The 16917-nt window shown below is 37.3% G+C and overlaps 1 protein-coding gene across 1 annotated transcript in view; it reads left to right on the top strand.

Moving 5' to 3' along the window:
- LOC139121940 (aldehyde dehydrogenase 1A1-like) overlaps positions 1-13167 on the top strand; it is a 45045-nt gene extending 31878 nt beyond the window's left edge. Inside the window, exons 7-13 of the mRNA XM_070687272.1 lie at positions 715-820; positions 1809-1996; positions 6659-6823; positions 7425-7582; positions 10522-10596; positions 11628-11667; positions 12342-13167. Coding sequence (XP_070543373.1) covers positions 715-820; positions 1809-1996; positions 6659-6823; positions 7425-7582; positions 10522-10596; positions 11628-11667; positions 12342-12371 — 762 coding nt within the window. The 3' untranslated portion in view covers positions 12372-13167. The remainder of the gene's footprint in view (positions 1-714; positions 821-1808; positions 1997-6658; positions 6824-7424; positions 7583-10521; positions 10597-11627; positions 11668-12341) is intronic.
- Positions 13168-16917: the final 3750 nt, after the last annotated feature.

The following is a 16917-nucleotide window of genomic DNA, read 5'->3' as shown; positions in this document are numbered from 1 at the left end:
AATCAGAATACATTTTATTCTAGCATGATGTGAGGAGTAGACCAAGAAATGCAGCTGATACACAGAACAAAACATACTGACAAATTGTCCAAAGGGTACAGATAATGTCCCTTTATACAGTTATGTTAATTACGTTCGGTTTTCTTGATGTGTGAGGGAAGTCATCCTGTTTACAAACCTTTCTCATGTGATCGTTGTTTTTCTGTTTTACAAGTTTTCCTGTAAGACAAAATATGTCAAAAAAAACGTCCTCCTTCCCTGGAAGAAAACGCACACTACACACCCCGACCGAAAAAGTCTGTCCATTCCGTAATCAGGCCTATTTTATTTTTAACGGGAGATTTCAACATTATAGCAAGTCGAACGGCGGGATTTGAACGCGTTTTCAGTTTGTTAGAGGAGGCATTTGCATAATCAGCGAACTTTTTTGGGATTCTCTTGTCCCCCTCCAGAAGTGTTTGTGAATGCAGTCTAAGGGCATTCCCTTCTTGAAACCAATTTCAACACCGAACACACTGGTGGCTATACCTCTGCAATTATCATGTAGACAAGGTCCTGACCTTATTTCAGGCTTTTTTTACTGTGGTTGAAATTTTAAACTCTTTCTTTAACAATTTCTTTTTCAGTATTATTATAACCACTTCACTGTAGGTAATTCATTTTGATTCTCTTACTGCTGTTACTTAAGCATCTAAAACTCCATCAATTCATTAGGTTGGCAGGAAAGTGAAGATCGCTTCTGCAATGAGTAATCTTAAACGTGTGGCATTACAACTAAGCGGCAAATCTCCAATTATCATATTTGCGGACACCACAGACCGTACGTATGACTGATTCCTATCTCCTAGATATTTTTCTTACGTTGTTGTTCTTGATATTTTCTCTCATGACGGTATTTCGTTACTTTTAAGTACTGGCTAAAGGACCATGTTTTATTCACTATTTCTGTATTGTATACCAATCGCAAGTTCTTGTTCTACTCCCAGGACATTTTGAAATACCACTACCTTGCTTGTCAGCGCAGTTTCTATAAGTGTAGAATGCAATGTTATGCTTACATTGAATTCGAGTCCTGGCAATATTTTACTTATCAACAATAGCAAGTGTAGTTCGAGACCCGGTAGATCCAGAATAATGGACTCACTGTCAGAGAATGGTGAGCTCGAGACTCTAGCACGGTGTTATACCCCTGGGCAAGGCACTTTACTCCCCATTGCTCCATTAGGTTGTGGGTAAATTGTGGGTACGTCCTCCTGTAAGTGGATTCGCCTGTCGGATGATAAATAACAAATTGAAAAAAAAGACATGCATATGTACAGATTGAATTGACAAGCTAAATACCCTGTATCTCAACATGCTTTGGGGAGTACAACAAGAAACTGTATTTGGCATAAAATGAAAAATAGTGAAAACATTCATCAGAAGTTACTGATGAACATCTACTGCTCCTCTAATTGAATCGACGATGTTGAAGTTAGTTTGAAAAGCAGTACATAAAATATGATGGTAACACGTTTTTCAAACTTTCTCCAGACTTGAAAGCGGTTATGTTACGATCGATTTTGTTCATCAGCACGGTCTCCAGCTATAGTGGCAACAAATTAGCCTCGCAGTCTAGACCGGTGCGTTGACCATCTTTCTGACACTTGCAATACAAAACAATTGTATTTACCGTTACTGAGTAAGTGCGCCGTCCTTTTATGCTGAGGTACTCGCAGAAAGTGTTAAGATGTTATTTTCTTCAAAGAGAGAGTTTATGGGTGTCCATAATAGACAAACTTCACTTGACCTTGCGTTTTTCATCTCAGTGGACGAGGCTGTGTTCATGGGTCATGATGCGCTGTTCTTCAACTCGGGCATGGTTTGCTGTGCTGGTTCTCGCACATTTGTTCAAGAGGAAATCTATGAAGAATTTGTGAAACGCAGTATAGAAAGAGCCAAGGCCAGATCAATAGGAAATCCTCTGATCAATACCGATGCTGAATCGGGTCCTCAGGTGAGTATTTTATATATCCTTGTCATTTGACCTACACAAGCACCAAATGTCTTTAGAAAATCAGTGTGTCTATTAATTATGCTGATTTTACTGCAGATCAGAGCTACCATCAACTTTCAAAAGTGCCCTGCCGCAAAGAAAGAGAAAATAGTATTACGTCAAATAGAGTTTGAGAGAGAGTAATTTGTCAAAATCACATGTACATTTTATACAATATCCCTTCGGAAGAAATATAGTTCTTAGTTGAAAATCATTGTGGTCCATGGTATAACTCTACCGTGCATCAGCCGTGTAAGAGGTAGAGCATGGGTGATCTGTTCCACCTAATTACGCCTGCTCGCGAGCATTTAAATATGTGTAAATGATCTGCATCTTCTAACCCTTAGACTCGTATACTAGTCCTAGGCCAAACACTGAAATTGGGACAGAGGCTGTCTGGCTCTGGATTGCATAGCGCCGCTAGCAGTTGTTCGCGACAGCTGGAAACAACCGTATTCTAGGAGTCTCTCGATTGCGCGAGTATGTTTGTCAAAAGTACTGATGCTGCCGCTCCGTTTATAATTTTTATTTCTATACTTGACAATGACGTCGTCAACGGCTTCATGCGAGATTAGTAAAGGCGTTCATTTCGCAGACGCAGGCCTAACGATTGGTTTTACCGTCCCTCCACATCTTTGTCTGTATGTTTTAGTCGGATTGATAAAATCTTACACTGCCGCAGCGTTCTCTGCAAAATGTTCACATCAATGTCATGTGCGCCACTTAAAATAATTCTTCGACCTTGGGACCCTTGCACCACAATTTCGGACAGAAGATAAAGAAATCGTAATTCGGTACAATAAGCGATTGAAACTGTTGAAAATGTTGATCACACATAACTTCCCAGTCGGCTGAAAGAGTGTGAATTGTATAATTCAAAAATGTGTCCAAGGCAAGAGCCTTTTAGACATCGAGTAAGTTTGCAACTAAGATTGAAAATACCAATATATAATTTCCACTTTTCAATTGAAGTGGATTTCCGAGCAATTGGACTATTTCAGTGTACCGTCAAAACGTTTTTGATCTATTCTGTGAGAAATCCTTGAACCAATGCGTGTCAGTACAGTTTTCAGAGTGGTGATTGTGTCGGTCCATTTAGCACTTTGCTTTATCATTTTTGTAAAACAGACTATGTTTGTAGTAATCAACAATTTACAATTATTCTATCATTGATATGACGTCAAAATCCTCTTGAAATATGGGATCAGAGACACTGAGTGAGAAATAAAGAACTACAATTGAAAAAAAACCAACATTTTTGCAAACTAAACTTATTAAAAGCAGTGGAAAATTCAGCAATCAAACGTACTCGCACCATAAAAAGAAATACTTAAAAGGTGAGAGAAAGATGTTAGGGGGACGTCAATTCAAAGCTGCCTTAAAAAGTTATGAGATATTAAAAGTGGTAGGCAGGAGAAAGACAGCCTTTAACTGGAATATTATTAGAGAGAAAGGGATGGCGTTACTGGAAGCATGCTCCCCATATTCCTTAACGTTTGTACGCGAAATGTTGATAAAGTCTGACTTGATCTGCAGATAATCAGGCTACGAATTTGAACATACGAACAAATCATGTCGGAAAGATAACTTTGAGCAAGGTAAGGCATTGAAGAGTGAGGATGAAATTATTAAAAGTAATACGTTGGGATATATGTAAAGTGTGCAAGTGATCCAAGACCGAGGACGTGCTAGTTTGCTTCAGAACGAGTCACATTTCTTTGCGAGAATCAATGCTTGACATAACAACAGTATGACAAAAGGGATCAATTGATATTTAAGATGGGGTGATTTTTCTATCCGACATTTCATTCTATTGTGCCATCGTCATTGAAACCATTGCTTTACATACAAACACATGCTTTGATAATATCAAGTTCTGTCTCTCTATCTCCTTTCGTTTTCTCTGTTTGTAAGATGCATCAAGACATGGGAAGAGATATATTTTGAGCAGGGGAATATATACTTCCTTGTCTGAGAGGAAATAAAATCCACTATAGGTGAAGTGGCTCTGGGTCTTCTTTAGCCCATACTCTGAAAAGATCTCGATAATATTAACATATTAAAAACCATAACAATACATGCGTAGGTCTGGAAGTTATTCCCTGTAGCATAAGATGAAAACAACTGTTGCTGACACAGACTTGTCATCCATCGATCCATGCATCCATGCATCCATGCATCCATCCATCCATCCATCCATCCATCTATCTATCTATCTATCTATCTATCTATCTGCCTATCTATCTGCCTGTCTATCTATTATTTATTATATTTACTATGTCAACTTTCTTACCGTGTCATAGTTCTTAACACATTATTTTTGTCTTTGATACAACAATAAACTCCAATTTACATAAATATGGTCTCGCAAGAGACACATGTGAAATGAATCGTAATCAACTTTACATACTCATACGAGAAACAGTAAATGTTCTCCATGTAAAAGGTTATATTTAGATCAAAGTTGTAACCGGATGTGAACATAATGTGCTCCCGTGGTTTTCAACCGGTTCATTCATATTAGTACGCTTCACAGAACAATCAGATATCTGTCAGATCGTTATATTGAGCAGGATTTATCTACTTTCGCACTATACTCTCGGAGTTAAACGACTAATTACAAAACTTCATTCCCTATGCAAACGAGCTGCTTATTAACTTGACACTGGTAAATGCTTGATGGGACAATTACATATCTATGAAATCAACATGTGTAGCACTTTTCATCAGATTGGGTGCCATAATTTCGGAGTTATGTCAGTAATTGCAAAGTTCAGTAAATATGCAAATGGTCCTTAATTAACTTCACACTACTAAATTCTCACAGCATAGTCAGATATCTGTCGGATCAGTATCTGCAACAGATTTCATCAAACTTGGTGCAGTCACTTCATTAAATATGCAAATAAGCTATTAATTAACTTGAAATTGCTCAGTGCTTCACGCGACAATTCGATATTTATCAGATCAATATCTGTAGCAGGTTTCAACAAATTTGGTGCCATAATTTCAGAGTTATATCACTAATTGCAAAGTTCATAAATATGTAAATGGACCCATAATTAACTTTACGCTACTAAATGCGTCACAACACAGTCACACTTCAATCAGATCAGTATCTGCAGCAGATTACATCATATTTGGTGCAGCTATTTCGGAATTATAAAATAAAAAAAACTTCATTAAATATGCAAATTAGCAGATGATTGACATGACACTTACAGTATCATCATAATGTTAAAAGTTTCATGAAATTTTGTGCAGTATTTCTTGATATATGTCGACACTGTCATAATACTTTCTCCATAGAAAACTATTAGATGAAAAAAAGTGATATGTCATAACTCAATTAATATGCAAGCCACACTAACTAAAATCAAATCAGTCCTTGCCATTAGCTAATGGTACCTATCTATCAAATCTGACTAGTCCGTTTAGTCGTTTTATAGTTATCGTGTGAATAGACAGACAGACAGACACAGACACATTCACACATTCACACATACATACATACATACATACATACATACATACATACATACATACATACATACATACATACATACACACACACACACACTGACAGACAGACATACATCGCTACGACATTAGCTCACATGTGTGAACACGTACAAAGGTAAGCAAGTAAGTAACTAATACAGTGGGAGAACAATACCACGTAACACACCTATAATTTCACAAAACAACTATGCAACTGAATAAAAACCTGTTGGGGAGGGGGCTAGAAATAGCTTATGTGAAATTAGTGTAAATCTTAATTCCTTAAGGGCAGCCTGAGTAACTGGGTGGTTAATGAAAACAGTCATAAAAATAAAGGTCAAAGATGTACACAAAGAAATCAAGATTGATGTGTGCTAGAACAAAGGATTTCAGGGAATTCTTAATGTGTTTGGAGTATAATGTTTCATATAGAGAGTTAGCCTATTCCAGAATGTAGCGATTTTATAACCAGTCTGTTGACCAAATTCAAGTTTACATCATGCTAACAGAAAGAACAAGTTAGAAACTGATCTGTTAGAGTTGTATATTTTTGAGTGAGAACAGAGAAAAGTTATTCTTGAGTAGATTGCTGGACAGATAATCATGAATGAAAATCTCTGTCTGGTATTATTTATTTCTAGATGGGGCTTGTTTGAAAAGCTTTATCTGTTTTCCGGCTAGCAATTGCAAAATGGGACTACTGGGTTAATCTGCGATATTTGTAGAACCGTGTTAATTGCCTTGAAAAAGGCTGCAAAGATGTGTCGCGTCAAATCAAGACCGTCGTAACCCAAGCTTCTCGTACCCAGATATGACTTTATGTTTGAAAAGAAAAATTGGTCGCAAGTAACACAAATAACAGCTAAGTTTTACAAACTTTTAAGTTGACTGTTTATTATTTTGATACATTTGTTTACGAACTTTCCGGGAATTGAGCCATGCTTGATCGGCGGGAGCGATTGAGATGATCTTATGATCTGGCAGCGCAGAGTTGCGGCGCAGATTGAAATGCGCCGGCGCAATATTGGTGCAGATTATTTCTGAGGGCTTACATGCCTCAGTGAATATACTTGATAAGCAAAGAGAAAACGGTCACATTTTGAGGACACTCTCTTTCTACAGATTAACAAGAAAAGGTTTGACAAAGTTATGGAGCTAATAGAGAGTGGAAAAAAAGAAGGCGCAAAACTCGGATGTGGGGGTGGCCGTCATGGTGAAAGCGGTTATTTCGTTCAGCCAACTGTCTTCTATGATGTTACAGATGATATGAAAATCGCACAAGAGGAGGTAAGGAACAATGGAAGATTTGAAAAGTGATTTGGAAGAGTGAAACAGGTTTTTTTTAATAAGAGGATTTCAAAAATTTCTATCGAGTTGTCTATACCGAATCTTTGGCTTTAAATGTGTTTTGCTCTCATTTTCCAAATATCATTTCCCCTCGAAAAAAGTGCTCTGTGGTCTCGTGGAAATTGTTCATTCATTTTGTTCTCATTATGACATAACTGACGATATTTAGCTGTGACCCAATTGACTTTACAAAAGCTAAGGTCCCAGCCATAGCTCATGCGATTGTATCAGAAATCGATTCGTTTGAGGTCAAATATACCTGATGGAATATGGTTAATATATGTACATGTAGTATATGTGTAGTGATTTTGATGAACATGACGGCGTTATCATTAATCGTAGTTTTTAATTATGTATATCTGTACCGATGTATGTTAAACAGATTCAGTCACTTCAAATCAATAAAAGTGTGTTCTGCGAAGGGAAATCCGGAGACGTTATTTGCCTGTTTACTTTTTGAATATTGCTCACTGAGGTTTGAAAAATAAAATTATCGTAGTAATGATATTTCTTACCGTTGTTGTATGTTGATCTGTTACAGATATTTGGTCCAGTGCAGTGCATTTCAAAATTCAAAAGCACAGAAGAGGTGATTGAGAGAGCCAACAATACAAAATATGGCCTTGCTGCAGCAGTCTTAACAAAAGATATAAATAAAGCTATCAAAATCTCAAATTCCATCGATGCAGGAACTGTATGGTAAGTTTTATTTGCAAACAGGCGCACGTCTTGCACTTTGGCTCTCGTGCTCTATTGTTGGGTGTATAGAACAATAGCAGAAGCGCCAGACATGCACCTGTGATTTTAGATCCGTCATAACGTTTAAGGTTCATCTGAGTCACACTTGAATCTAAAGTCAGTCGTGCTAGGTCCTTGTTCTGGTGTTCAGTTAGTGCCTTGATTAAATTGCATTTTGATAGCTGTTACATTGATTACACATAGAAGATAAATATTATACAGCTGCGTGCAGCCTGCTTTGCTATCTATGTAGGGAATTTCTCGCCAACTATCGACCAGACTGAAGTAAGTATGGATTATGTATATAAAAATAATCACACTAAGGTGTAGAGATCTGGTTAGTTGTAAGTACAATAGAGAAACTTTAACAAAAATACTAATTTGCATTGGTACTCTAAGTGTAATGTTTTACTCAATGGCTACTCTAAGTGTAATGCTGCTGGGTGGAAATCTTGATCATATAATGCTATGTACTGGTAGTCTTCGCTGTTGTTTTGTAATTTGCCAACTAATTTATAAATGAGACAAGATTTAAATTTACTAAAAGGCTGCCTGGTACACAGTGTTTGTCGCAATGGTGTTTTATGACTTCTCTACCTACTTTGAAAACATGCTACCTGTTGATTTCCCCGGTGTATTGTTTTTACTTCTTCTAACACGCTTAAGACTTAATTACTTTTCGATCATGTTGTTGGACAAATTAGACTCGCAACGACCGTATCTCCGATTGTGAACTTAGTACTCGTCCGTGTTTCCGGGAGCAGTCTCAAGCAATGGTGAATACCTTGACTCGTCAACCCTTGGTAATCGACAAAGACAGCAGCCTTGACCAAATTATATCTCTACACTTATACTTTGCTTGAAGTGGCACGTAAAAAGTGCATGCCTGTACAAAAAAATTGATTTTTGGATTCCATCAATAATGTTGATTCGCTATACAGGACGTCTATTAGAAAGATATGAACGCGTATTTTCCAATATAAAACTAGCAATATCTGTTCATTTATATACGTTTGATAACTGAGCTAAATGTAGTTGATTAACTTGGGGTATTTACAAGTCCACATGTGTACAAGAAATGTGATTTTGGAATTGCGCCGAAAATGTTGATTCACTATACATTGTAGTCTATGAGAAAACTATGAATAATCTTTTAACTAAATCTGTGTATTTATAGATGCTTGATTATTGATATTAATGTAACTGATTAGACTTTGGTGGTTACAGATGCATGTGTGTGCAAGAAATTTGATTTTGGAATTTCACCAAAATGTTGATTGACTATACATTGTAGTGTATGAGGAAACTATGAATTTTTTTTCAGGTACAAAACTTTCAGATACAGAGGTTATCATCTCCCAAATTGTTATTAAAAGGTTGTTTGACCTGAAGCTTCCAGTTGTTATTGATGACACTATGTACTATTCTAAATAGTTTGTATTCTGTCAAAGTCCTCAAAAAATCAAAATGTACATACGGTGACATAAACGTTTGACACTGACCTAGACCCCAATGAATTGCCAAAGGGAGAATGTTATCAAATAATGTATCTCCAAATTGTTATTGAAAGCTTAAGTTAAAACTTTTAGTCATTATAGAGGACAGTTTTGCACAATAGAGGGGTTGTGTAAACAGAAATCATGACAACCTAAATCTTTTGCCTCAAGGTGGCTGCTTGAATCATGAAAGAAATGTTTAATATACCCTGTAAGTTGCGCCCAAAGGACGTGCTGAAAATGGAAATTGCAGAAAATTAAAGTGCCAGAAGGTATTCGGCAAGGAATTTGATATTCAATAAATTTTCAAGTCCCCCCTTTGCAATATCAATTTTTTTCAGAACCCTCCCCCCCCCCGGCATGTTGTCAATTTTCTCAAGTTCCCTTCCATAAAATCTCCCGCCCGAGCCTCCAGACGTGTTTGTGCGAATTCAGCCTTAGTAGATAGAATAATACGTCGCAATGAGAAGGTATTATTGCTCACCGCTTCCATTCGGCGAGTAGCTAGGGAGTGTACGTCGGGACATAGAAACAGAGTTGTGGCTCAAAGTCTTCAAAGATATAAACACCGATATTTCTTATACGTGGATGTTACATACTGCCCCGTGTCGTCCCTTCTTCCTTCTCCCATCCACCTCCTCCCCGAGTATTCATAAACACATGGTTACATGCAAGTAAAATATAAACTCATCATATCATCCTCTGTACATGTGGAAGTCATGAATGATCAGAACCTCTCACACTGCTACGTCAATATCATTATCATTTAATGGTTTTGTTTATAATCTCTTGACTTGTTGGTCATTAGGCGAAGGTAATAAGTGTAGGTATTACGTGATAATATCAAAGTTAATGGCCTCTTAAACAAGGGAATTAGTCTTTTTATCAGCAAGGAACATTAATCTGATGAGAAATATCAAAACTTTGGAAAAGATCTTACATCGACAGTGCATGCTAAAATCACTCAAAACCAAGCTGATAAATGCAGAATAATTTCAATACAGAGGGATTTTTATATCTTACAAAAACTTCATCGCGTTTCTCCATATCTTTGCATGGACTTGCTGAGTGACGCTAACAGAAAAATTCAAACATTAGTCTTCGTCCACTTGAGCGTGCAATTACGTCACAATTGATAGCCTCTCAGGTGGAGTCTCAAACTTTGCCACAAAAAACCCACGGCAACTGTGCCATAGTGTAAAAAGTTGGTCAAAGATTCCCCAGATTTCCCTTTGAAATGACTACATTAGTTTTAGTGCATGACAACACTGACCCCAAATATCATCAGCCGTTATCATACATCCCCGTAAAGACAGATTTAGAAGCATTGAAACATGTATTCTTGGATGAGTGTACGGCATGATGTCACATTGTCCAATGTGTTTACTTTATTTTTTGTTCCAGGGTGAATACATTCGGTATTTTGCAACCCGGGACACCTTTCGGTGGCACTAAAATGTCAGGTGATAGCAGAGACCTGTAAGTATTTTGAAAAAAAGGTCTTCAATGTGTATTCAACCCCTTTCATGTGCTGTGTATACTCTAATTACCAGATTCACCATAGAGTTGCCATGGGGAGTGTTTCCCCTGACATTCTGCTCTCACCGGAGTGGTACACACGAATCAGCATTTAAGTCAAATTAACAGAAGCTGAGGGGTTTCTCTACCCTTTGCATGCCACATTAGCCTTCAATGCCTCCGCTGTCTTTGCAAACTGCAGATACAGGAAAGGTCACTAAATAGAGAGAATTATGGGAAAACGCTGAACAAAAACCTAATGTCTATGAATATGTTCATCTTGGACGGTAGAACCACAATCAGAAAGTGTACTATGTGTGTTCGAAAAACAGACAGATTACTCTAAAATTTCCATCTGGAATAGTTTTTGTTAGTTCAACGCAAAAAGCAGTGAACATAAGCAAAACGGACATTTGGTAAAATCATGCTCAACTTTCAAAAGCAGAAAGATGGGTCAGCCGGTTCAGTATAGACACAGACACACATTTTCACGCCTCATCAAACTACAGTGTTGACGTCATCCCATTGAAATGGCAATTATAATCTCGGAAAACTCTAACTGGCACTGCCTTGCATTAATTCAGGAGCGTCTCTATACGACAAGTTTGTTGCATCAATTTCCATAATGATGCGATCTTTTTTGCAGTCGGCAGAACACTCCAGAACTCCCTATCTATTTTATGTTAATAGGACTTGTTCACAGTGAATTTGGGTGTTGTCAGGATAGTTTGGTCACATCTGACAACCATTGATTGGCCCTAATATGTTTTGAATTTGTAAAATGTAAAATGACCGAGACATTGACATTCGTAAGTATCATGTTTCAAGCAAGTGAATCGTCTACTATTCTTTTCGAATCTATGAACCACTGTGGTATCGAAGGTTCTCTATTAGGCAGACAGCAGCACTCTCATTTGACGAATACTATGCAAAACAATGCTCCTGCGATCGTAGCAATTAAACGTTGTAATAATATTGCTTTTATTTTGCAGTGGCGAATGTGGTTTACGGGAATATACCAATGTCAAGACGGTAAGTGACTTGAATAATTGATATCTTATATTAAAAATCAATATAGTACTTGCTGAGCCCAGATCATCTCACATGCTTTCGAAAAGAATTCTTTGCTTAAAGAGTTTTATCTGTCGAGGTAATTTCAGCTCAGATCTATGAAAGGACAGGAGAAATAATTGACACATCAAAATCATTTCATAAAATTACGGTGATGAAATGTATTTCTCAATAGCAATTGTAAGACTCAACAAATATAGTCAAGGAATAGCATGTACCTTTACGGGCGAGGGAAGGCAAAACATGACAAGTTTTTCTAGCGTACACCGACCAAAGCATATTTTACCAAGCATTATATTTCTTTCATCATTTGAGGGCAATTTTATGAATTTGCATTCATTTCAAATAGAATAATGCCTGTTCTTTCTTGAGTTTCCGTTCGCATTCACAAACAGAAATCTCCAAGAAAAGTTCATTTAAACGACTTCCTCGTTCTTAGTCATTCTGTACGTTCTGTAAGATAATCATTGTGCAATAACAAAATGCTCCAAATTTAGCAATGGTTTGGTAAAGTGTTTACAGATAAAGAGTTCGCAACTTTGAAAGGTATCATATGATTTTCATTCTTTTCAACATTTCAGTACAGACGTCTGCTTTCAACAAGTAAGCTTACATAATGTTTTTTCATCCTGCAGGTGACCGTAAAATTGTCCCAGGATTGCTAGTATGTGCCGCGGGAACGACCAAACAAAATTTGTGTACAACTTTTCAAGTTAGCGATGCACGTGTATCACCATTCTGTTTAACATAGTTACCTCAAGGGATACATATTGTGACGTAGCCACTCGATAGTTAATATTATATGATATTTTATGACTTGAATTTAGTTTGTATGACTGACAATGAATGACCGACAGTGACCTATAGTAACCCCTTCTGCACGTGGTGCATCGTGAGAACGACTCCCTTGTTTATTTTCGTGACCTTTGATGTAACCGTTCATCCGTCTTTAGTGAATGTATTGTTTTAACAACAGCTTAAGTCATTAACACCGACCGGACGCTTAAGCAGGACCTCCTGCGTTATGTTGACAGATTACTGATGGGAGCGACCTTCCTGTCTTTCACGTATGCCGACTCTCTTTTAGTTAATTATAGATGCATACCAAAAGCATGACAATATGCAGATTTAGAGACGATTTAAGTTGTATACATTCTAGATAGAGAGACACTTCACTTCACTTCACTTCGCTTCACGTCTTGACGTGTTCCTGTACAGAGATGTAGACGCTCTGAGACTTTGACGTACCGACTTTAGTGAGAAGCCCAGTCTGTTTGACTGTGGTGGACCACGTCTTTGGAGAACCTGTAGAAGCTGTAGAACCTGTTGAGAACCTGTTGCGACGCTCGAGACGACACTGACCGTGACTGACGCCTATTATTAGACCAGTGTGAGATATAGAAGTTTTAACGTGTAACTTTATGTTACTCAGCTGAATAAAGTACTACGACTTAGAATATATTTCGGTGTATCGTGCCGTCTCTTATACGTCTACTGCCCACGCTGCGGGGCAATATTGTAAAATTTAACAAAATACTCAGTAAATCTTTCGAAAATCTATCCTTTACTTCACTTTTGATAGTAAAGAATAAGTGTTTTATCGTGAATAAGCATTCTGTTTAATGGTTGGATGAACTGAACCGCAGAGACATGAGATGATATGTTTCTGCTTTATTTTTTATTTATTTTATTTTATTAATAATGACTTCCACAGCCGAGGCCATTTATGGAAGACTGTTAGTAAAAATACAGATACAGAGTTAAAACATGAAGACAGGACGAACAAACTTTAACAAATACTGAGAAAACAATGTTTTAAAACATTTTTAAAGCCATTTAAATTTACAGAAAAAGGATCAATGTATTCGTTTAAAAGCAAATTAAATTGTCTCGGTATTCTACTAAAAAGAGAGTCACGAACACAATTAATTCTACCAAATGGCATTTGAAACAAAGTAGTACGCCGAGTTGAAAACCTTGGTACATGAAGACTAAAAAGTGAAGCTAAAGCATTAACATTAAACTTTGCATTTATGCATTTGTATAAAAATATATGATCAAAAATCATTTACTGTTAAGACATCAAAATCTACAACTAATTGGTTTTATATTCTGGTGTGTTTTTAGTATATCCATTGATAAAATAGTTTGAAATGTCGAAGACACCTCTCTAAAGAAAAACAAAATTTGTGTATTCTTTTTTTCATCTTGATCAGTCGTAAGCGCGCTTCACGCTTGATATACTGTGAGTTGTCAGACTATGCATTTTACGTGAACACCGATATTTGAAATTTGTCGACATTATGTAACAGACATCAGGGCTGGAAACTTTCAAACGTTGCCATTCCTGCTAGACTTTATTCAAGTCGATGAATTAAAAAAAAAATAAAGTCATTTTCAAACGTATCTCTTGAGCATTCCTCTTCTATTTCATAAAAACCTTATTGGAATTTGGCTGCCCAGGTCATTGCGATCGGACGCATTACGTTTAATTGTGCACAGTAGTGATTTAGTTTAGTTTCTAGCGGATTTACCGACATGAAATCCTTGCACGGTACCAGTGATCAGCGATCTACACATCCTGTGATCTACACTTCCCCTCATGAATAATTAATGAGATTTATGCAAATATTGCTACTTATGCAAGAGAGTTAGTTCCATTCAGACAACAATGCCCATTTCAAGTATGGAGACTGGTAAACACGAAAATGTGACGCATTATTTGAGAAAGGTCGTTTTTAAGATCATGAATCACAGACAGATTATGCTTATGGATCTGATGAACTTTTTGTCCGTGTTCAGAATGTTTCCAATGTTGTGAAGCAGAAGAATGAACGGTAATAATAAAATTGATAAGGTTTTTATGAGTCGGACATTCTTTGCAACAGCGCTAAGTTTAGATTTGTGTGTATTTTGGCATTTGTAATTTTGGTCATATTGATTGTTTTGTTTCTGCGTTTTTATTAGCTTTGTTGTGTTTATTGTATTTTTGCTGTAATATGTATGACTTCTTGCCTATCATCTAGGTGATCTACTAAATATGCACTCGTCCATAAGAAGGGGCTCAGTCTAAATTAAAAACTAAAGCTTTTTTATGCGTCTTTTATTAAACACTAAACCTTACAGATAACATATTTTGACACTGTAGAGTGTTAAACACCCATACAAATCACAAATTATGCCGTACACAGATGAATCAAATGTTACATTCAGAAAATGAATATATTATTCAGACGACTTACAATCATTGACGGTTGTCATATATAGAAAAATCACAAAATAATTAAAATCGCATGACTTTCTTACATCTAAATAGTAAAAGTGCATCAACATATACGTATTTTGATCCGTTTGTAAGTCATATATATAAGTCTGACAAATTCGCTTTTAAACGTTCTTTTCAAAATACAGTACATTTATGGAGTATTTCAACGCATTCAGATAGCACAGACCCCTATTAAAATAAACTTCTATTCTTAGATGGATAGTTATTATAAATAAATTTCTAGCATATTTTTGGCAGTTTTAAAAATAAATGTCCAAGGATTTAACAGTTTCTTCTTGATAGTTTCCTAGTGCTAAAAACAATACCAGAACCTTATTTATATTAACCCTTTGAGAGCTGTAATTTTTCTCACCATAATTCTAGTGCAACATTTTACCAACTTGATGAATTTTTCTTTAATTTTTTTGCTAATTTTGGACCAAATGGATATCACAGTTAATTGGCTACAGGTTATCAAAATTTTGAAAATAATCAGAAAAAAAGTAGCTCGGGTATGTTTTATAAAGGCGTCAAAATTGACCTTAGCACTCAAAGGGTTGAAAGCTATTAAACAACGGGGCATTAAAACAACCAATATGTGAACGATGTGTGGAGTTGCTCTCCCTCTACTACCTATGACTCCACGGGCACCCATGCCAATTTGCAGTGGTATTCTCCAAGTGACCGTTCAATGTTTGTTACAAAATGTTTACTCCAGTACTTCCGTGTTATGCTGAAAACAAATTGAAGAGCACAGACCAAACAGAACGACGCAATTACAAACTGAAGAGCGCAGATCAAAACAGAACGACGCAGCTCAAACAGAACGACGCAATTACAAACTGAAGAGCGCAGGTCAAAACAGAACGACGCAGCTCAAACAGAACGACGCAATAGGCCAAACCCGGAATTCGAATCGACCACGGTACAAACAAAGCCATGTGCGCAAACGCGCACAGACGTACGTGTATTTCCATACGCGTTCAGTACACATGTGGGTTTGTTTGTACCGGCATCACGTGATTATTTGGGCGTACTGAGTATGTAGAACGGCGTACGCATCGCGTCCTTTTTATTCCGGAGTAGAACCATTACAAACTGAAGAGCGCAGGTCAAAACAGAACGACGCAGCTCAAACAGAACGACGCAATTACAAACTGAAGAGCGCAGGTCAAAACAGAACGACGCAGCTCTAACAGAACGACGCAATTACAAACTGAAGAGCGCAGATCAAAACAGAACGACGCAGGTCAAACAGAACGACGCAATTACAAACTGAAGAGGGTCTGTGTCGTTTTCGGCCACGGTAGGTTTCCGAACAAAAACATTGGCACACAAGACGGGAAAAATAAACTGAAAGGATTAATCCAGAAGTACGGGGAAATAGAGGTGATTGAAGGCTGGCTGTGATATCGCAGCAGTACTTGTGGCGTGCATCGAACGTGCTAGGGTCATTGAGGTCATCGCCGACTGTGGCGTGACCCCAATGACCAGACGCACGTTCGATACATGCCACAAGTACTGCTGCGATATCACAGCTAATTGACAGCAAACTTTGTTGGAACTGTGAACGACGATTGATTTCGATGGATAGAATGGTGTCCGAATTTCGTGAAAAATGCCAGGCATCATGTCGACATTCTAAAAGTATCAAGAGGTGTGCTAAATCACAGTGGCTAAATCATGGAGGTAAAAAGTCTTTCTTTCTACCTCCACGGCTTTGTGGTACAAACAAGAAGTTGGTGTCAAGTGAGCCTGAAAGTGCAAAACCCAAGAAACATGAGAAAAAGTTACAAGTGTTACTTTCATCCAATCACAGCTTGTTTTATTTTAACCCAATAGCGTCCATGTTTACATTAGCCGGTACCTGACCCTATATTTCCCCACGCCCTCTACCGGGGAAATGGGTCAGGGAACCAGACTAGGGTCGCGGATGACATCATGGT

The sequence above is a fragment of the Ptychodera flava genome, chromosome 21, assembly GCF_041260155.1.
Source record: "Ptychodera flava strain L36383 chromosome 21, AS_Pfla_20210202, whole genome shotgun sequence".
Lineage (NCBI taxonomy): Eukaryota > Metazoa > Hemichordata > Enteropneusta > Ptychoderidae > Ptychodera > Ptychodera flava.
Note: the sequence above shows the minus strand (reverse complement) of the source record. Positions and strands in the feature narration are given on the sequence as shown.